The sequence below is a fragment of the Perca fluviatilis genome, chromosome 9 (genome assembly GCF_010015445.1).
Source record: "Perca fluviatilis chromosome 9, GENO_Pfluv_1.0, whole genome shotgun sequence".
Lineage (NCBI taxonomy): Eukaryota > Metazoa > Chordata > Actinopteri > Perciformes > Percidae > Perca > Perca fluviatilis.
In genome coordinates, this window is record NC_053120.1 from 32204721 (window position 1) to 32227732 (window position 23012).

The window sequence follows — 23012 nt, forward strand, 5'->3', positions numbered from 1 at the left end:
TTGATGATTAAATAAAAAATTAAAACAGCGCCATCTAATGGCCGATTGCAGCCAACTTTGGCAAAGTTGCTAAACCGGCCAGGAGGAACATCCTTGTCAAGTTTCGGGGAACGGAGGTAATTGTTGTCAAAATAACGCAACTTCCTGTTTAGACGGTAAGTTGCTATAACTTCCGCATTTTTTCAACTATCAAAATTCTCTGGATAAGTTTTCATTATGAGGGTCAACAGATACTTCCTGCAAAGATTCAAGAAGATTGAAGTCACGGCCTAGGACGAGTTCGAAAGAATGTAAAACACCTGAAAAATGCATAATTAAAATGGCCGCCTTCCGGGTTAGGTGAGCTAATGAATGTAAATGGGAAATATGTCTGCAATGATTAGAGCAATATGGGTATTAAATCTGGTGAAAATCGGAGCAACTATGTCCAAGTTAAGGCCTTCTACGCATTAGGGGGCGCTATGGAGCCCGCTTACAGGTATGGGCCAAATCGCTGTACAGTCTTGCAAAGCCCCCAGGTGTTTATGTGGGCGCCAATTTTTGTGAGTTTTCGTATATAATGAGGCCGTCAAAAATGTGCCCAAGTGTTAAAACCAATTAGGGGGCGCTATAATGCAACCGTACCACTCCCAGGCCTAAGTGTGTATTCAGATGAAAGAGTTTAATATTCTGCACATGGCTACAAACTTTTGAGTTTTTCGTGCATCCTAAAGTCCTCAAACAAGTGTTCGTTATAATGAAGATTTTTGCCGAAAACCAAGATTTTGAAAATTTATTTTGTAATTTTTTCTAAAATTAGCTCCATGGAGTTCAAGATGAGACCTATGTTCCCTCAAAAGTTGGTGTATTAACTTCTTACTTTTTCGGAATTAAGGTGCACGTTAGGGGCGCTATGGAGCCCCCTGGCAACAACCGAGGCCAAGCACTACAGAAATTTGCAATTTTCACCAGTTGTGACAGGTGTGCAAATTTTTGTGAGTTTTCGTGCATGCTAACGCCCTCAAAAATGCGACAAAGGACTCGGAAAAATAATCTGACGAAAAACAATAGGTTCCTTGGCACTTTCAGTGCAAGGCACCGTTGGGGCCTTGCACTTTCGTGCTCTGGCCCTAATTAAAGCTGCAAGCAGCGATGACGAGCCCTCGCTTCTTGCATCGGGGGTACTGGCAAAGCGCAACATCACATGTAGACCACACATTCTAAGTTTCATGTAAATCGGCATAACTTTTGCCAAGATACAACCGTTCCTGTTTCAACAGCCACCTACAGGAAGTTGTTCCTCCATAACTTGCGCATTGTTTTAGCTATCAAAATTATTTTGATAACTTTTAGTCACTAGGTTCCACCGAGTCCATATCCAAGTTTTTGTGCAGATTGGACTCACGGCACATGGAGGAGTTAGACAAAGTATGTTTCCCATATATCGTTATGTGGTTAATTAATAAAATAAATTCTAACAGTGCCATCTAATGGCCGATTCACTACACATTTGGCATGGATGCTCAAGCCCCTATCCGGAACATCTGTGTCATGTTTGCGTGCAATCAGAATAAATCTTAGTAAGCAAAACCAATTAGCGGCTTATAATGCACCTGCACCACTACAGGCCAAGTTTTGTATCTGCATTGTTATTTAACATTCTGTCACATGTCTACATACATTTTGTGAGTTTCAGCATCTTGAAGTCGTCAAAAAAGTGTTCGTCATAATGACGCATTTTTGCACTAATACCAAGATTTTGAAAAATTTTAAATTTTGGTAATTTTTCTAACGAATAGCCCATTGGCAAGATACAGACATTCCTGTTTTCCACACCCACACCCCAAGTAGGTTATCCATAACTTCCCCTATTTTTTTCGCTTACAATTATTTGATAAGACGCTAGGGGCGCTTGTGGAGCCCCCTAGTCTGGAAATTTGTAACCGGGCGGCCGCGCACTACTGAAATTTTGCAATTTTCCGTTGTGACAGGTGTGCAAATTTTTGTGAGTTTTCGTTGCTAACGCCCCTCAAAAATGCGACAAAGGACTCGGAAAAATAATAATCTGACGAAAAACAATAGGTTCCTTGGCACTTTCAGTGCAAGGCACCGTTGGGGCCTTGCACTTTCGTGCTCTGGCCCTAATTAAAGCTGCAAGCAGCGATGACGGGCCCTCGCTTCTTGCATCGGGGGTACTGACAAACGCAACATCACATGTAGACCACACATTCTAAGTTTCATGTAAATCGGCATAACTTTTGCCAAGATACAACCGTTCCTGTTTCAACAGCCACCTACATTAAGTTGTTCCTCCATAACTTGCGCATTGTTTTAGCTATCAAAATTATTTTGATAACTTTTAGTCACTAGGTTCCACCGAGTCCATATCCAAGTTTTTGTGCAGATTGGACTCACGGCACATGGAGGAGTTAGACAAAGTATGTTTCCCATATATCGTTATGTGGCTAATTAATAAAATAAATTCTAACAGTGCCATCTAATGGCCGATTCACTATACATTTGGCATGGATGCTCAAGCCCCTATGCGGAACATCTGTGTCATGTTTGGTGGCAGTCAGAATAAATCTTGGTAAGACACACAACTTCCTGTTTCGACAGCCCCCTACAGGAAGTTGGTCCTCTGTAACTTGCGGATTGTGTTAACTTTTTGTCATGTGGGTCCACCGAGTCTACATGCACATTTTTGTGCAGATGAGACTCACGCTCTTGGAAGAGTTAAAAAAGGAGGTTTTGCCTATAGCGAATTTGCATTAATTACAGAAATTAAAACCGCGCCATCTAAAGGCCAATTGACGCCATATTTGGCAGACAGCCTCATTGGCACATGAGGAACAACAGTTTTAAGTTTTGTGTCCATCGGAATAGCCATTGGCAAGATACAGCCATTCCTGTTTCCACACCCACCTACAGGAAGTAGGTTCTCCATAACTTGCGCATTGTTTTAGCTATCACAATTCTTTTGATAACTCTTTGTCACGAGGGTCCTCCGAGTCTGTATGCAAGTTTTTGTCCGATCGGACTCGCGCCTCTGGAGTAGTTAGACAGAGTATGTTGTGACAGGTGTGCAAATTTTTGTGAGTTTTCGTGCATGCTAACGCCCTCAAAAATGCGACAAAGGACTCGGAAAAAATAATAATCTGACGAAAACAATAGGTTCCTTGGCACTTTCAGTGCAGGCACGCATCGTAGGGCCTTGCACTTTCGTCGTGGCCTCCTATTTAAAGCTGCAAGCAGCGATGACGGGCCCTCGCTTTTGCATCGGGGTACTGACAAACGCAACATCACATGTAGACCACACATTCTAAGTTTCATGTAAATCGGCATAACTTTTGCCAAGATACAACCGTTCCTGTTTCAACAGCCACCTACATTAAGTTGTTCCTCCATAACTTGCGCATTGTTTTAGCTATCAAAATTATTTTGATAACTTTTAGTCACTAGGTTCCACCGAAGTCCATATCCAATTTTTGTGCAGATTGGACTCACGGCACATGGAGGAGTTAGACAAAGTATGTTTCCCATATATCGTTATGTGGCTAATTAATAAAATAAATTCTAACAGTGCCATCTAATGGCCGATTCACTATACATTTGGCATGGATGCTCAAGCCCCTATGCGGAACATCTGTGTCATGTTTGGTGGCAGTCAGAATAAATCTTGGTAAGACACACAACTTCCTGTTTCGACAGCCCCCTACAGGAAGTTGGTCCTCTGTAACTTGCGGATTGTGTTAACTTTTTGTCATGTGGGTCCACCGAGTCTACATGCACATTTTTGTGCAGATGAGACTCACGCTCTTGGAGGAGTTAAAAAAGGAGGTTTTGCTCATAGCGAATTTTCGAATTAATTACAGAAATTAAAACCGCGCCATCTAAAGGCCAATTGACGCCATATTTGGCAGACAGCCTCATTGGCACATGAGGAACAACAGTTTTAAGTTTTGTGTCCATCGGAATAGCCATTGGCAAGATACAGCCATTCCTGTTTCCACACCCACCTACAGGAAGTAGGTTCTCCATAACTTGCGCATTGTTTTAGCTATCACAATTCTTTTGATAACTCTTTGTCACGAGGGTCCTCCGAGTCTGTATGCAAGTTTTTGTCCGATCGGACTCGCGCCTCTGGAGTAGTTAGACAGAGTATGTTGTGACAGGTGTGCAAATTTTTGTGAGTTTTCGTGCATGCTAACGCCCTCAAAAATGCGACAAAGGACTCGGAAAAATAATAATCTGACGAAAAACAATAGGTTCCTTGGCACTTTCAGTGCAAGGCACCGTTGGGGCCTTGCACTTTCGTGCTCTGGCCCTAATTAAAGCTGCAAGCAGCGATGACGGGCCCTCGCTTCTTGCATCGGGGGTACTGACAAACGCAACATCACATGTAGACCACACATTCTAAGTTTCATGTAAATCGGCATAACTTTTGCCAAGATACAACCGTTCCTGTTTCAACAGCCACCTACATTAAGTTGTTCCTCCATAACTTGCGCATTGTTTTAGCTATTAAAATTATTTTGATAACTTTTAGTCACTAGGTTCCACCGAGTCCATATCCAAGTTTTTGTGCAGATTGGACTCACGGCACATGGAGGAGTTAGACAAAGTATGTTTCCCATATATCGTTATGTGGCTAATTAATAAAATAAATTCTAACAGTGCCATCTAATGGCCGATTCACTATACATTTGGCATGGATGCTCAAGCCCCTATGCGGAACATCTGTGTCATGTTTGGTGGCAGTCAGAATAAATCTTGGTAAGACACACAACTTCCTGTTTCGACAGCCCCCTACAGGAAGTTGGTCCTCTGTAACTTGCGGATTGTGTTAACTATTTGTCATGTGGGTCCACCGAGTCTACATGCACATTTTTGTGCAGATGAGACTCACGCTCTTGGAGGAGTTAAAAAAGGAGGTTTTGCTCATAGCGAATTTTCGAATTAATTACAGAAATTAAAACCGCGCCATCTAAAGGCCAATTGACGCCATATTTGGCAGACAGCCTCATTGGCACATGAGGAACAACAGTTTTAAGTTTTGTGTCCATCGGAATAGCCATTGGCAAGATACAGCCATTCCTGTTTCCACACCCACCTACAGGAAGTAGGTTCTCCATAACTTGTGCATTGTTTTAGCTATCACAATTCTTTTGATAACTCTTTGTCACGAGGGTCCTCCGAGTCTGTATGCAAGTTTTTGTCCGATCAAACTCGCGCCTCTGGAGTAGTTAGACAGAGTATGTTTCCCATATATCAATATTTTGATGATTAAATTAAAAAAAAATTAAAACAGCGCCATCTAATGGCCGATTGCAGCCAACTTTGGCACAGTTGCTAAACCGGCCAGGAGGAACATCCTTGTCAAGTTTCGGGGCAATCGGAGTAATTGTTGTCAAAATAACGCAACTTCCTGTTTAGACAGTAAGTTGCTATAACTTCCGCATTTTTTCAACTATCAAAATTCTCTGGATAAGTTTTCATTATGAGGGTCAACAGATACTTCCTGCAAAGATTCAAGAAGATTGAAGTCACGGCCTAGGACGAGTTCGAAAGAATGTAAAACACCTGAAAAATGCATAATTAAAAATGGCCGCCTTCCGGTTGGGCGGAGCTAATGAATGTAAATGGGAAATATGTCTGCAATTATTAGAGCAATATGGGTATTAAATCTGGTGAAAATCGGAGCAACTATGTCCAAGTTAAGGCCTTCTACGCATTAGGGGGCGCTATGGAGCCCGCTTACAGGTATGGGCCAAATCGCTGTACAGTCTCGCAAAGCCCCCAGGTGTTTATGTGGGCGCCAATTTTTGTGAGTTTTCGTATATAATGAGTCCGTCAAAAATGTGCCCAAGTGCTAAAACCAATTAGGGGGCGCTATAATGCAATCGTACCACTCCCAGGCCTAAGTTTGTATTCAGATGAAAGAGTTTAATATTCTGCACATGGCTACAAACTTTTGAGAGTTTTCGTGCATCCTGAAGTCCTCAAACAAGTGTTCGTATAATGACGATTTTTGCACGAAAACCAAGATTTTGAAAATTTTTGAATTTTGTAATTTTTTCTAAAAATAGCTCCATGGAGTTCAAGATGAGACCTATGTTCCCTCAAAAGTTGGTATATTAACTTCTTACTTTTTTCGGAATTAAGGCGCACGTTAGGGGGCGCTATGGAGCCCCCTGGCAATAACCGAGGCCAAGCACTACAGAAATTTGCAATTTTCACCAGTTGTGACAGGTGTGCAAATTTTTGTGAGTTTTCGTGCATGCTAACACCCTCAAAAATGCGACAAAGGACTCGGAAAAATAATAATCTGACGAAAAACAATAGATTCCTTGGCACTTTCAGTGCAAGGCACCGTTGGGGCCTTGCACCTTCGTGCTCGGGCCCTAATTAAAGCTGCAAGCAGCGATGACGGGCCCTCGCTTCTTGCATCGGGGGTACTGGCAAACGCAACATCACATGTAGACCACACATTCTAAGTTTCATGTAAATCGGCATAACTTTTGCCAAGATACAACCGTTCCTGTTTCAACAGCCACCTACAGGAAGTTGTTCCTCCATAACTTGCGCATTGTTTTAGCTATCAAAATTATTTTGATAAATTTTAGTCACTAGGTTCCACCGAGTCCATATCCAAGTTTTTGTGCAGATTGGACTCACGGCACATGGAGGAGTTAGACATAGTATGTTTCCCATATATCGTTATGTGGCTAATTAATAAAATAAATTCTAACAGTGCCATCTAATGGCCGATTCACTATACATTTGGCATGGATGCTCAAGTCCCTATTCGGAACATCTGTGTCATGTTTGGTGGCAGTCAGAATAAATCTTGGTAAGATACACAACTTCCTGTTTCGACAGCCCCCTACAGGAAGTTGGTCCTCTGTAACTTGCGGATTGTGTTAACTATTTGTCATGTGGGTCCACCGAGTCTACATGCACATTTTTGTGCAGATGAGACTCACGCTCTTGGAGGAGTTAAAAAAGGAGGTTTTGCTCAAAGCGAATTTGCTAATTAATTACAGACATTAAAACCACGCCATCTAAAGGCCAATTGACGCCATATTTGGCAGACAGCCTCATTGGCACATGAGGAACAACAGTTTTAAGTTTTGTGTCCATCGGAATAGCCATTGGCAAGATACAGCCATTCCTGTTTCCACACCCACCTACAGGAAGTAGGTTCTCCATAACTTGCGCATTGTTTTAGCTATCACAATTCTTTTGATAACTCTTTGTCACGAGGGTCCTCCGAGTCTGTATGCAAGTTTTTGTCCGATCGGACTCGCGCCTCTGGAGTAGTTAGACAGAGTATGTTGTGACAGGTGTGCAAATTTTTGTGAGTTTTCGTGCATGCTAACGCCCTCAAAAATGCGACAAAGGACTCGGAAAAATAATAATCTGACGAAAAACAATAGGTTCCTTGGCACTTTCAGTGCAAGGCTCGGTTGGGGCCTTGCACTTTCGTGCTCTGGCCCTAATTAAAGCTGCAAGCAGCGATGACGGCCCTCGCCTTTGCATCGGGGGTACTGACAAACGCAACATCACATGTAGACCACACATTCTAAGTTTCATGTAAATCGGCATAACTTTTGCCAAGATACAACCGTTCCTGTTTCAACAGCCACCTACATTAAGTTGTTCCTCCATAACTCGCATTGTTTTAGCTATCAAAATTATTTTGATAACTTTTAGTCACTAGGTTCCACCGAGTCCATATCCAAGTTTTTGTGCAGATTGAACTACGGCACATGGAGGAGTTAGACAAAGTATGTTTCCCATATATCGTTATGTGGCTAATTAATAAAATAAATTCTAACAGTGCCATCTAATGGCCGATTCACTATACATTTGGCATGGATGCTCAAGTCCCTATTCGGAACATCTGTGTCATGTTTGGTGGCAGTCAGAATAAATCTTGGTAAGATACACAACTTCCTGTTTCGACAGCCCCCTACAGGAAGTTGGTCCTCTGTAACTTGCGGATTGTGTTAACTATTTGTCATGTGGGTCCACCGAGTCTACATGCACATTTTTGTGCAGATGAGACTCAGCCTCTTGGAGGAGTTAAAAAGGAGGTTTTGCTCAAAGCGAATTTTACATTAATTACAGACATTAAAACCACGCCATCTAAAGGCCAATTGACGCCATATTTGGCAGACAGCCTCATTGGCACATGAGGAACAACAGTTTTAAGTTTTGTGTCCATCGGAATAGCCATTGGCAAGATACAGCCATTCCTGTTTCCACACCCACCTACAGGAAGTAGGTTCTCCATAACTTGCGCATTGTTTTAGCTATCACAATTCTTTTGATAACTCTTTGTCACGAGGGTCCTCCGAGTCTGTATGCAAGTTTTTGTCCGGATCGACTCTCTGGAGTAGTTAGACAGAGTATGTTGTGACAGGTGTGCAAATTTTTGTGAGTTTTCGTGCATGCTAACGCCCTCAAAAATGCGACAAAGGACTCGGAAAAAATAATAATCTGACGAAAAACAATAGGTTCCTTGGCACTTTCAGTGCAGGGCTCGTAGGGGCCTTGCACTTCGCTTTTGCGCCCTAATTAAAGCCTGCAAGCAGCGATGACGGGCCCTCGCTTCTTGCATCGGGGGTACTGACAAACGCAACATCACATGTAGACCACACATTCTAAGTTTCATGTAAATCGGCATAACTTTTGCCAAGATACAACCGTTCCTGTTTCAACAGCCACCTACATTAAGTTGTTCCTCCATAACTTGCGCATTGTTTTAGCTATTAAAATTATTTTGATAACTTTTAGTCACTAGGTTCCACCGAGTCCATATCCAAGTTTTTGTGCAGATTGGACTCACGGCACATGGAGGAGTTAGACAAAGTATGTTTCCCATATATCGTTATGTGGCTAATTAATAAAATAAATTCTAACAGTGCCATCTAATGGCCGAATCACTATACATTTGGCATGGATGCTCAAGCCCCTGCGGAACATCTGTGTCATGTTTGGTGGCAGTCAGAATAAATCTTGGTAAGACACACAACTTCCTGTTTCGACAGCCCCCTACAGGAAGTTGGTCCTCTGTAACTTGCGGATTGTGTTAACTATTTGTCATGTGGGTCCACCGAGTCTACATGCACATTTTTGTGCAGATGAGACTCACGCTCTTGGAGGAGTTAAAAAAGGAGGTTTTGCTCATAGCGAATTTTCGAATTAATTACAGAAATTAAAACCGCGCCATCTAAAGGCCAATTGACGCCATATTTGGCAGACAGCCTCATTGGCACATGAGGAACAACAGTTTTAAGTTTTGTGTCCATCGGAATAGCCATTGGCAAGATACAGCCATTCCTGTTTCCACACCCACCTACAGGAAGTAGGTTCTCCATAACTTGTGCATTGTTTTAGCTATCACAATTCTTTTGATAACTCTTTGTCACGAGGGTCCTCCGAGTCTGTATGCAAGTTTTTGTCCGATCAAACTCGCGCCTCTGGAGTAGTTAGACAGAGTATGTTTCCCATATATCAATATTTTGATGATTAAATAAAAAAAATTAAAACAGCGCCATCTAATGGCCGATTGCAGCCAACTTTGGCACAGTTGCTAAACCGGCCAGGAGGAACATCCTTGTCAAGTTTCGGGGCAATCGGAGTAATTGTTGTCAAAATAACGCAACTTCCTGTTTAGACAGTAAGTTGCTATAACTTCCGCATTTTTTCAACTATCAAAATTCTCTGGATAACTTTTCATTATGAGGGTCAACAGATACTTCCTGCAAAGATTCAAGAAGATTGAAGTCACGGCCTAGGACGAGTTCGAAAGAATGTAAAACACCTGAAAAATGCATAATTAAAAATGGCCGCCTTCCGGTTGGGCGGAGCTAATGAATGTAAATGGGAAATATGTCTGCAATGATTAGAGCAATATGGGTATTAAATCTGGTGAAAATCGGAGCAACTATGTCCAAGTTAAGGCCTTCTACGCATTAGGGGGCGCTATGGAGCCCGCTTACAGGTATGGGCCAAATCGCTGTACAGTCTCGCAAAGCCCCCAGGTGTTTATGTGGGCGCCAATTTTTGTGAGTTTTCGTATATAATGAGTCCGTCAAAAATGTGCCCAAGTGCTAAAACCAATTAGGGGGCGCTATAATGCAATCGTACCACTCCCAGGCCTAAGTTTGTATTCAGATGAAAGAGTTTAATATTCTGCACATGGCTACAAACTTTTGAGAGTTTTCGTGCATCCTAAAGTCCTCAAACAAGTGTTCGTATAATGAAGATTTTTGCACGAAAACCAAGATTTTGAAAATTTTTGAATTTTGTAATTTTTTCTAAAAATAGCTCCATGGAGTTCAAGATGAGACCTATGTTCCCTCAAAAGTTGGTATATTAACTTCTTACTTTTTTCGGAATTAAGGCGCACGTTAGGGGGCGCTATGGAGCCCCCTGGCAATAACCGAGGCCAAGCACTACAGAAATTTGCAATTTTCACCAGTTGTGACAGGTGTGCAAATTTTTGTGAGATTTCGTGCATGCTAACACCCTCAAAAATGCGACAAAGGACTCGGAAAAATAATAATCTGACGAAAAACAATAGATTCCTTGGCACTTTCAGTGCAAGGCACCGTTGGGGCCTTGCACCTTCGTGCTCGGGCCCTAATTAAAGCTGCAAGCAGCGATGACGGGCCCTCGCTTCTTGCATCGGGGGTACTGGCAAACGCAACATCACATGTAGACCACACATTCTAAGTTTCAGGTAAATCGGCATAACTTTTGCCAAGATACAACCGTTCCTGTTTCAACAGCCACCTACAGGAAGTTGTTCCTCCATAACTTGCGCATTGTTTTAGCTATCAAAATTATTTTGATAAATTTTAGTCACTAGGTTCCACCGAGTCCATATCCAAGTTTTTGTGCAGATTGGACTCACGGCACATGGAGGAGTTAGACAAAGTATGTTTCCCATATATCGTTATGTGGCTAATTAATAAAATAAATTCTAACAGTGCCATCTAATGGCCGATTCACTATACATTTGGCATGGATGCTCAAGTCCCTATGCGGAACATCTGTGTCATGTTTGGTGGCAGTCAGAATAAATCTTGGTAAGATACACAACTTCCTGTTTCGACAGCCCCCTACAGGAAGTTGGTCCTCTGTAACTTGCGGATTGTGTTAACTATTTGTCATGTGGGTCCACCGAGTCTACATGCACATTTTTGTGCAGATGAGACTCACGCTCTTGGAGGAGTTAAAAACGGAGGTTTTGCTCAAAGCGAATTTGCTAATTAATTACAGAAATTAAAACCGCGCCATCTAAAGGCCAATTGACGCCATATTTGGCAGACAGCCTCATTGGCACATGAAGAACAACAGTTTTAAGTTTTGTGTCCATCGGAATAGCCATTGGCAAGATACAGCCATTCCTGTTTCCACACCCACCTACAGGAAGTAGGTTCTCCATAACTTGCGCATTGTTTTAGCTATCACAATTCTTTTGATAACTCTTTGTCACGAGGGTCCTCCGAGTCTGTATGCAAGTTTTTGTGCCGATCGGACTCGCGCCTCTGGAGTAGTTAGACAGAGTATGTTTCCCATATATCAATATTTTGCGGATTAATTAAACAAAATGAAAACAGTGCCATCTAATGGCCGATTGCCGCCAAGTTTGGCAGAGATGCAAATTCTGCTATGAGAAACGACCTTGTCAAGTTTCGGGCCAATCGGAATAATTGTTGCCAAGATAATGCAACTTCCTGTTTAGACAGGAAGTTGCTATAACATACGCATTTCTTCAACTATCAAAATTCTCTGCATAACTTTTCGTCATGACGGTCAACAGATATTACCTGCAAAGATTCAAGAAGATTGAAAACATGGCCTAGGACAAGTTCGAAAGAATGTAAAACACCTGAAAAATGCATAATTAAAAATGGCCGCCTTCCGGTTGGGCGGAGCTAATGAATGTGAATGAGAAATATGTCCGCAGTGATAAGTGCAATATGTATATTAAATCTGGTGAAGATTGGAGCAACTATGTCCAAGTTAAGGCCTCCCACGCATTAGGGGGCGCTATGGAGCCCGCTTACAGGTATGAGCCAAATCGCTGTACAGTCTCGCAAAGCTCCCAGGTGTTTATGTGGGCGCCAATTTTTGTGAGTTTTCATATATATTGAGGCCGTCAAAAATGTGCCCAAGGGCTAAAACCAATTAGGGGGCGCTATAGAGCAACCATACGACTCCCAGGCCTAAATGTGTATTCAGATGAAAGAGTTTAATATTCTGCACATGGCTGCAAAATTTTGAGAGTTTTCGTGCATCCTAAAGTCCTCAAACAAGTGTTCGTATAATGAAGATTTTTGCACGAAAACGAAGATTGTTGAAATTTTTGAATTTTTGAATTTTTTCTAAAAATAGCTCCATGGAGTTCAAGATGAGACCTATGTTCCCTCCAAAGTTGGTATATTAACTTCTTACTTTTTTCGGAATTAAGGCACACGTTAGGGGGCGCTATGGAGCACCCTGGCAACACCCGAGGCCAAGCACTACAGAACTTTGCAATTTTCACCAGTTGTGACAGGTGTGCAAATTTTTGTGAGTTTTCATGCATGCTAACGCCCTCAAAAATGCGACAAAGGACTCGGAAAAATAATAATCTGACGAAAAACAATAGGTTCCTTCGCACTTTCAGTGCAAGGCACCGTTGGGTCCTTGAACTTTCATGCTCGGGCCCTAATTAAAGCTGCAAGTAGCGATCACGGGCCCTCGCTTCTTGCCCTGGGGGTACTGGCAAATGCAACATCACATGTAGACCACACATTCTAAGTTTCATGTAAATCGCAAAACTTTTGCCAAGATAGAACCGTTCATGTTTCCACACCCACCTACAGGAAGTTGTTCCTCCATAACTTGCGCATTGTGTTAGCTATCAAAATTATTTTGATAACTTTTAGTCACGAGGGTCAACCGAGTCTATATCCAAGTTTTCGTGCAGATTGGACTCACGGCCCAGGAGAAGTTAGACAAAGTATGTTTCCCATATATCGCGATGTGAATAATTAATAAAAAAAATTCTAACAGCGCCATCTAATGGCCGATGCACTATAAATTTGGCGTGGATGCTCAAACCCCTATATGGAATAATTTTTTCATATTTGGTGTCAATCGGGAATAAATCTTGTTAAGATATGCAACTTCCTGTTACGACAGCCCCCTACAGGAAGTTGGTCCTCTGTAACTGGCGCATTGTGTTAGCTATCAAAATTCTTTTGATATATATTTTTGTCATGAGGGTCCACCGAGTCTACATGCACATTTTTGTGCAGATGGGACTCACCCTCTAGGAGGAGTTAAAAAAAGTAGGTTTCGCTCAAAGCAAATTAGCTAATTAATAAATAAATTAATAAAACAGCGCCATCTAAAGGCCAATTGACGACATATTTGGCAAACAGCCTCATAGTCACATGAGGAACAACTTTCTTAAGTTTTGTGTCCATTGGAATAGCCGTTGGCAAGATATAACCATTCCTGTTTCCACTCCCACCTACAGGAAGTTGGTCCTCCATAACTTGCGCATTGTTTTAGCTATCAATATTCTTTTGACAACTTTTTGTCACGAGGGTCCTCCGAGTGTATATGCAAGTTTTCGTGCCGATCGGACTCACGTCCCAGGAGTAGTTAGACAAAGTAGGCTTCCGAAATGTCAATATTTTGATGATTAAATAAAAAAGATTAAAACAGCGCCATCTAATGGCCGATTGCAGCCAACTTTGGCACAGTTGCTAAACCGGCCAGGAGGAACATCCTTGTCAAGTTTCGGGGCAATCGGAATAATTGTTGTCAAGATAACGCAACTTCCTGTTTAGACAGTAAGTTGCTATAACTTCCGCATTCTTTCAACTATCAAATTCTCTGGATAACTTTTCATTATGAGGGTCAACAGTTACTTCCTGCAAAGATTCAAGAAGATTGAAGTCACGGCCTAGGACGAGTTCGAAAGAATGTAAAACACCTGAAAAATGCATCATTAAAAATGGCCGCCTTCCGGTTGGGCGGAGCTAATGAATGTAAATGGGAAATATGTCTGCAATGATTAGAGCAATATGGGTATTAAATCTGCTGAAGATCGGAGCAACTATGTCCAAGTTAAGGCCTTCTACGCATTAGGGGGCGCTATGGAGCCCGCTTACAGGTATGAGCCAAATCACTGTACAGTCTCGCAAAGCTTTGAGGTGTTTATGTGGGCGCCAATTTTTGTGAGTTTTCGTGTATATTGAGGCCATCACAAATGTTCCCAAGGGCTAAAACCAATTAGGGGGCGCTATAGAGCAACCATACCACTCTCAAGCCTAAATTTGTATTCAGATGAAAGAGTTTAATATTCTGCACATAGCTGCAACATTTTAAGAGTTTTCGTGCATCCTAAAGTCCTCAAACAAGTGTTCGCAAAATGAAGATTATTGCACGAAAACCAAGATTTTGGAAATTTTTGAATTTTGTAATTTTTTCTAAAAATAGCTCCATGGAGTTCAAGATGAGACCTATGTTCCCTCAAAAGTTGGTATATTAACTTATTACTTTTTTCGGAATTAAGGCGCACGTTAGGAGGCGCTATGGAGCCCCCTGGCAACACCCGAGCCCAATCACTACATAACTTTGCAATTTTCACCAGTTGTGAAATATGTGCAAATTTTTGTGAGTTTTCGTGCATGCTAACGCCCTGAAAAATGTGACAAAGGACTCGGAAAATTAATAATCTGACGAAAAACAATAGGTTCCTTCGCACTTTCATTGCAAGGCACCTTTGGGGCCTTGCACTGAAAGTGCTCGGGCCCTATTTATAATAATAGTTAAAAATGCAAACAAAAGAAATCCTATTTGAGAAATATTAGGAGAGAAAAGCATACAGTACCACATAGGCATTATAATCAGAATCAGTTTTAATGGCCAAGTAAGTCTAAACACATACTTTACAGGGAATCGGACACACTGTTAACATTTGACTACTAAAGATTTAATTTTATATATAAAAAAGTGAATATATACTATACACATACATATGCTACACATATGTACCTACATACACATATGTAAACAAACAGCTCTATGATGATTGTAAACAGTAATACAATAGAGCAATGCTAAAGTGCAATTGGTGCTAGAATAAATTAAGAATTATTAATAGACCAGGCTTGGTGTTACAGGGTTATTGCACAAGGATTGTTCCTGACACTATGGACTGGTGTTAAGTGTTCATCATAGTAATAGCCTGTGGGAAAAAGATATTCCTATGTCTGGTTGTTTTGGGGAACATTATTCTGTAGCACCTACTAATTCAATTCAATTCAATTTTATTTATAGTATCAAATCATAACAAGAGTTTTCTCAGGACACTTTACAGAGGGGAGAAGCTGAAACAGGTTGTGTCCAGGGTGTGATGGGTCTGTATTGATGCCTTCTGTTTGTTTCCTGACTCTGAAGGGAGTATAAAAAGTCCCGGATGGAGGGCAGGATGGCACCCATGATTTTCTCTGCAGCCCTGACTGTCCGTTGCAGTCTGTTCCTGTCCTGTTTGGTGGCTGATCCATACCATTGACTGTTAATATTAACAGTATATGATCCATACAGAACAGACTGGATGATTGCAGAGTAAAATTGTATCAGCAGCATAATGCACTTGAGACACAACAATTAATAGTTTTAGATACTGACAGCACCGCATGTAATATGAAGTCAATGCAAAAGCAACAATTTATTGCTGTAGCCAATGAATACATTATGACTGAATATTCAGCAGTCACATATGTCTTGCTTTAGCCTACTACATGTGAACAAATGCAGGAAGAAATGATCTGGGTCTACAGAGGAAAGGTTTTTTGGAAAGTGATTCAGATTGACTTCTGAAATGAGAAATAATACCTTATAATATTTCTACATGCTGCTTGCCAAGATTATCTTTACATAGAACTACTTTTGGTAATTTTTGCTTTTATTATTTTGTGCAACAGATAAAACAGATACCGGTAGCTAGGCCTAGGCCTACTCTTTTTTTAACAAAACCTTTAAACTTTTAATTTTCAGGAAGTGGTGAAGCTGAATAAATCCTTCTTTGTAAATCGTTACGCTGTATATTTTAATCGACATGGCCGTACCGCTTAATCATTCTGGAATTAGTTTTTGTAAAATGAAGTTAATGTATCTGTAATTAATATCGTTTCGGAGAGTTGTATAATATTTACGATAGTACCTGAAGGTCGCATGTCTGGGCAGGAAACGCAAATCGTTATTTGAATGAACAGACCAATCAGCTACATCGTCGGACTGGAGCCGCTGGCTTTCTGTTACTCTTGCCCAATCAGCGCGCTGCACCGTTGTTTGCCTTGCTTTTTGAATTAAGTTCGGGCAAATACCTACTCGGGACTACTGTTAAGCAGTTAGCTAGCTGTCAACAAGTAGCCACATTTCGACAATTTGGACTATTCACGCATAAAGGGCAACATGCATTGACACCAGACTTGCCATATAACGAAGAGATATTATAGATTTTTTGAGTGTTTTGGACCGAAGAGGAATTCTCGGGAATTCTTTATTGTATTGTTGACTTGAAGTTACTAGCTAACGTTAGCTCGGTAGCTAATTTAGTTAGAGAGCTTATTGAATGAAGTTAGCTCGCTCCCGTTTCTGTAATTCTTTGATATAGCTAGCTAAGTTACCAGCCACCGAAACAGTCGGTAAGTTTGGTTTACGATTCTTTGAGGTTGTTTTTGTGCTGTTGAAACCGCATTACCTAGCTAGCTATACCTTAGCGTTAGCTAACCTCCGGTGACGTTAAGCAAAGGGAATTTGGTACCGTAGTAAATAGCAACGTTAATTGGGCTTACGTTAGCGTAACACATAAAGGTGGATATATCCTTTGAGATAATAACCCCGGGTGGCCTAATCATTCAAAATTTTTGACCATACAAAGCATGTCTTAAAAAAACACAACCGTCTCTTTTTGTTCATTCCCTGTAACTTTTTGATAGTTTGGACAATTTGGTGCCTCCACAAGTTCCTGGCATGGCTGACAGCAGCATAGTGACTCTAGGGACAGCTCGGAGTTTGCTGGATTCTTCGGTCTATGATTCGAAGATCGCCGAAACCACCAAGGACCATGTATTTATGGGGATGACATGTGAAGACGGGGAAGGTCAGTATGTATGGGTACCTTTTTTTTCTCTTCCTCCTTTCTCTGATTATCACTAAATACCTATCACACCTTCGGCGTAGATAATACCCAATAGTGTGACAAATCAGGATTTCCCTAACGTTATATGTGGGCAAGCTCGTAACGTTACGTTATTTTATTAGAAAGAAATACACAAATATGTTAAAAATTCCAAAATGCTGTGGAGAAACAGAGCAGTAGAACTGGAAAAAGTAATTGGCACAGTGAACTATTCCTTGACTTGTACTGTAAGTTACATTCCTGCTTAGACGTACACTCGGTGTATCTGGTAAACTAGCAACTAAAATCAATGCACTTAATACAATACTACAGGCCTGCTTTCAGTTTTTGTTGAAATAGTTTTCAACTTCCTAGTCGTAGAGGCAGTAGTTTGTGATGCTTTTGAGTTGTATTGCATTATATTGAAAGGTTTTTCTAATAATCTACCCTTATTGATATTTATTTATGTACAGGTGTTTCTAATATTTTGTACATATCAATAAATATCAATGAGGATCACCATTAAACACAAACTACAGCCTCCTATATTTTAAAAGTATATAAAAAAGTTTATAACCTGAATGAAGATACAAATTGCATGGATTTTATCTCCAGCATGATCTGTGTGCGCACTGTCTGCAACAATTAATTTGTACATACTAAAGCCAGTCTCATCTGCTTCTCGCTCATCCGTGCGGGAGTTACCTTGCCTTTGCTCTTTTATACTGTAGTGGACTAATTGACAACAATACACAGAAGGACACTGTAGAGTAAGATATTTCTTCTACATGTTTTTTTGTTATTCAGGTCATTAAGAACACATTAGTTATCTAATTACTGGGTTGTTTTGGCTGAAAAGGAAGGCATTGAGTCTGGGGTACTACAGAACAACAAGTCTGTGGCCGCAGATCGCAATGATTCAAATTTCGAAAGACGTGCCATGTCCACACGCCGATTGAAATTATGTAACTGGATGTTTACTTGCGTCTGTAGACCCTAGCTTGGAAGCATGCAACAGCCTTAGACTACATTTGATTGGGGATTATCTGAGAGGGGAACCCATAAAACCCTCAAATATCATTGGCTTTTCTCTTGACAGTATGGGGGGCAGTTAGTCACAGGGAGGTCGGGGGCCTGGATCAAACTCTGCTAATAAGCTTGCGACTGAGTTCATTTTAGGTCTATTAAAATGTTTTGCTCTCTTAACATAATGCCAGTTATATTGACTTAAAATGGATTCTTAATACAATGAGGTAGGTATAATTTTTTATGTGGGAATTGAAATTAGTTCTTATGTTCCACTACAGGGAACATGTATTAGCTTCCTACTTTATTTTTGTAATTATCCTCCTCTACCCAATTTCTGTGCAACCCCTTTTCTCTTTCATCTTAATCAGTGATATAGGTCTGGCTGTAACCCTTGTCAGTCAATATAAGCAACTTGCATAACCTTCCAGAGACAACGCAGCGCGCGCAGGGTTCCCGCGGGTCCTTTTTAAAAAGTCTTAAATTAAAATCCGGGCAATTAAGGTCTTAAATTGTCTTACATTTACCATGAAGTTGCTGTAGGTATTACATTTTCAGCCGGTGCGCTTAATGACGATGGGAAAGCACAGTGGTCCACCGTAAAACAATTGAAATGAGTCTCCACGATTAATAGCTGTTTTACGGTACATCGGCTACAGACGCTGACGTCGGGCTGCGTGCCGCCATTACGTGGTTGTTGAGGTGAGGTTCAACCATAGACAGGGTTCAACATACAAAGAAGATGGGGAAGTGCAAATTTAACAACGAGGCAGTATGTAAATTCTGCAGAAAGACTTTTTCATTAGGGACCATGGGGCTCAAAGCCGTCGAGTCGCATATGAAAGGAGGAAAGCACCAGCGGTACGTGGCAGCAGCTAGCCATATGTTGTCATATTTGACGAAAGCATGAATAAAACGACAAAGAGCAAACAAATGGACCTTCATTTGTGGTTCTGGACTAGCTACTGATGATGAGACTGGCACACACCACGTCATCTCCCGCTACTATGGGTTGGAGTTCATGGGTCACTCCCGAGCCGGGGACATGTTGGGTCATTTCAGTGTAAGTAACGTTACGATTGTGTTTGAAATCCCATACTATTATTCATACTAAGTGTGGTGTAAAATTGAGTAACGTTAGTGCGGTCCAAAGCTCATGCTAGTGGTGTAAACACAAACACTCCCCCGGTGCTCAGTGCTGCCACTCCGGGCAGAGTCGGCAGAGGACTGGTTATGTGCTCCAGTCAGGTCACAGGTCTATGGTCACTTTGACAATCTAACAGGTAACAACACATTAGCTCAGAGTTTAAGGGGTGTAATTGTTGGTAGATGTGGTTTATTTTGTTTAAATATGCCACATTGTGATTTTTATGGGTTTTTGGGCAAATGTAGCTGCTAATGTAGGCTGTCACTTGTTGCACATGTCTTAAGGAGAATTTGGGATGTTACAAAACAATGGACCTCTCTATTCATTGGTTTCTCTCATTAAGAGTCATGTACATTATTTGTCAACTTTTTGGCTTGGGACAGGCTGTTTTGAGGACTTTGATTATTGAGCTTATTTATGATGGAGATTGCTTTAAGTGTTGGAAGTATTATTATTATTATTATTACTATTATATGGTTCCTTCATGCAATGCATTGTTTAGTGTAATCCAACTTATGTATCTTATGTTGGCTCTGTTCTGCATCACAATGGAACAAAATGGAAAATGCCAACCGTGAGCTTTGATTGTGTTTACATCTATATTGGCCAAACAATGTTGGAAGTGTTATTGTTAGTTATTATACGCCGGTTTCCTAATTTGAAAAAAGGTCTCATGAAAAAGTATTTTTGCAGAGTTTACACATTGCACATAACTGATAACAAATGGAAAACTTTAATTTCCATTGTAGGAGGCAATAAATTCAGTATTCCAAAGAAATTGTTATGACATTTTTGGGTCTTAAATTCTATTTCTTGAGGTCTTAAAAAGCATTACATTTTACTTTTAAAATTGTGTGTGTGTGTGTGTGTGTTTCCTATGGCCTAAAAATTAAATCCCAGATAAAAAAAAAAGAATCCAATTTAAATCGATTTGTTTTTTCCTCCCCCTACTTAAAATCAATCTGCAGATGACAAAGAAATAGTTCAAAACAAGTTTTAACTTTATTTTCGTTTGACTCATACGCACACACACATGGGGCTATATATTCAACAACAACAAAACGGATGCGTGAGATTAAGCTGTTTTCACACATACAGGTAATTCACTTCTCGTTCCTTGCTAAAAGTTCAAATCATTTTAACCTTTTTGCGCAACTTTGCCCCTATTTTCACCTGTTGCTGAGTAACGTACATTAACATCCCATGGTCTCTTGAATGTAGCATACCTGTAGCAAGCTCCTTCGTATTAACTAGCGGTAAAAACAAACGTCAAAGAGGAGCGCCGTGCTACAGAGCAGCGATTGCTAGTTGTTTAAGCCGCTACAGACCTCCGTCACAGCTCGTTCGTATCGGTGGCATTTAGTAGATGTGTTGAGCCGCAACCGAGTTCCTCAACACCACCTCTGGTGCCCCGCATGGTTCTCCGTCCGGTCAGCGGTAGCTGGTGGTTCAGTTATCTGAGAATAGGTGACTCTCAGCCAGGGACAGAGCGCCGCGAGCTGCCGGTCACTTTGGCGGAAATTACAGATAAGTAAGTAATGAAGCGACTAGTTATTATATATACAGTACAGGCCAAAAGTTTGGACACACCTTCTCATTCAATGCGTTTCCTTTATTTTCATGACGATTTACATTGTAGATTCTCACTGAAGGCATCAAAACTATGAATGAACACATATGGAATTATGTACTTAACAAAAAAGTGTCTTATATTTTAGATTCCTCAAAGTAGCCACTAGTGATGGCGAACTGAAGCTTTCTGAAGCAGTGAAGCTTTCAAGCCAATTGTATCGAAAAAAGGTTCACTACTTGAAGCTTCAGAACTCTATGAGGACATCTGGTGGTGAAGTTAGGGATAGCATTGTGTCACAAACTGTTTCACAGTTATGTCTTTAGAGTAAGCCCGAGCCCATGCGCGTTGTGTCCAACCCCGGCCCGACAAGTTAACTGGAATTATGAGCCCGATTTCAACACTTTTTTCATACGCGGGCCGTTATAACTGACATTCTGATACAATTCAGAGTTATTTGAACTGCAGACATCTGTTTAAAATGATCTTAATGAATAATGCAACAAGGACTAAGCATGTAAACTGCGCTGTTTGTTTATTCAGAATGGAACGGATCGCAAATGGATCTGAATGAAGAAACGTAAAAAAAAAACTCTACGTATTTCTCTGTGAGGGCTTGCCTCGCATCACGCTTGGAGAAGTAACAAATGAGGACGTTGAAGGCTGACTATCGTCTTTTCTGCCACGGCGAGCCTGCTTCATGTGTCTGTTCATCATCCAAGTCCCCGTTTTATTTGCTGTTATAGGCGACAGCGTGCCGCACTTAACGCACTCAACAAAGCCGACACATATGTATTGTCACTGCCCACGACTTGTTTAAAATGGTTCCATACCTCCGACTTTCCTCCAAACTTGCTCAAAGGTAATTCTCCTATTTCTGATTATAGCATAGCTTTCTCCCCACCCAATTAGGCTATAGTAAAAAACACAAAAGCTTGATCAAGGGCCCGGCCCGGCTCGGCCCAGGATAGTGGCGGAAAATAACGGCCCGGCCTGAAAATCGGGCGGGCTCGGGCAGAGAATCTAAACTCTAGGCGTACTTTAGAGTTGAAGATGAATACATTTTGAGTATGAATTCATTGATAAATAAATAATTACATAAATAACTCAGCCTATGTGGGACCTTGCATAAATAAAAATGTAATTGCCTTCTCCACCAAAAAAAAAGAACTATAAAGTTAGGATTTTGGTTGTGAACTGTCTTGTGTTTGAAAACAAATACATCAATTTGGGAGGGAAATGAATGAAGAACACATTGCACATTGCACACACATTTCTGTGATTAGGCCTACGTAGCCTAGAGCAACATTGTCTCCTCAGCAAAATAGGTGAGATAGGCATTGCAGAAGGCGCTCTAAACTCTTTTATAAACTCTCTACTCACTATAAACCAGGCTACTTGCTATGACCTTTCTACTGGCTATACACTTTCTTACAGGCTATAATAATCTCTCTATTCACTAACTCTCCTGACTCTGACTCTCCTACTGCAACAAACCCAGCCCTGTGTCTCGCTGCTCACGCAGCTTTTGAATTCAACTTCGAAGCAGTCAGGTGGGTGTGTGTGAAACGAAGCTTCGGACGTCACTGGTCACGTAATTATACCAAAACGAATCAAGCTCCGATACAAAGCTTCATTCCAAATTGGTTCATGTTTTCAATACATGCCTAGAAGCAGGAGGTTCACGGGTAACATCACTAGTAGCCACCCTTTGCTCTGATTACTGCTTTGCTCTTGGCATTCTCTTGATGAGCTTCAAGAGGTAGTCACCTGAAATGGTTTTACAACAGTCTTGAAGGAGTTCCCAGAGATGCTTAGCACTTGTTGGCCCTTTTGCCTTCACTCTGCGGTCCAGCTCACCCCAAACCATCTCGATTGGGCTCAGGTCCGGTGACTGGAGGCCAGGTCATCTGGTGCATTACTCCATCACTCTCCTTCTTGGTCAGATAGCCCTTACACAGCCTGGAGGTGTGTTTGGGGTCATTGTCCTGTTGAAAAATAAATGATGGTCCAACTAAATGCAAACCGGATGGGATGGCATGTTGCAGCAGGATGCTGTGGTAGCCATGCTGGTTGCGGTATGCCTT

General features: G+C 41.2%; 1 protein-coding gene across 5 annotated transcripts in view; it reads left to right on the forward strand.

Moving 5' to 3' along the window:
- Positions 1-16312: 16312 nt before the first annotated feature.
- Positions 16313-23012, forward strand: part of ect2 (epithelial cell transforming 2) — a 190415-nt gene continuing 183715 nt past the window's right edge. For 2 of the 5 annotated variants that reach the window (XM_039811664.1, XM_039811662.1), the window contains exons 1-2: positions 16314-16706; positions 17001-17164. In XM_039811664.1, coding sequence (XP_039667598.1) covers positions 17035-17164 — 130 coding nt within the window. In that variant the 5' untranslated portion in view covers positions 16314-16706; positions 17001-17034. Of the gene's footprint in view, positions 16707-17000; positions 17165-23012 lie in introns of all 5 variants that reach the window. The other 3 variants (XM_039811660.1, XM_039811663.1, XM_039811665.1) reach the window with 3 other exon arrangements.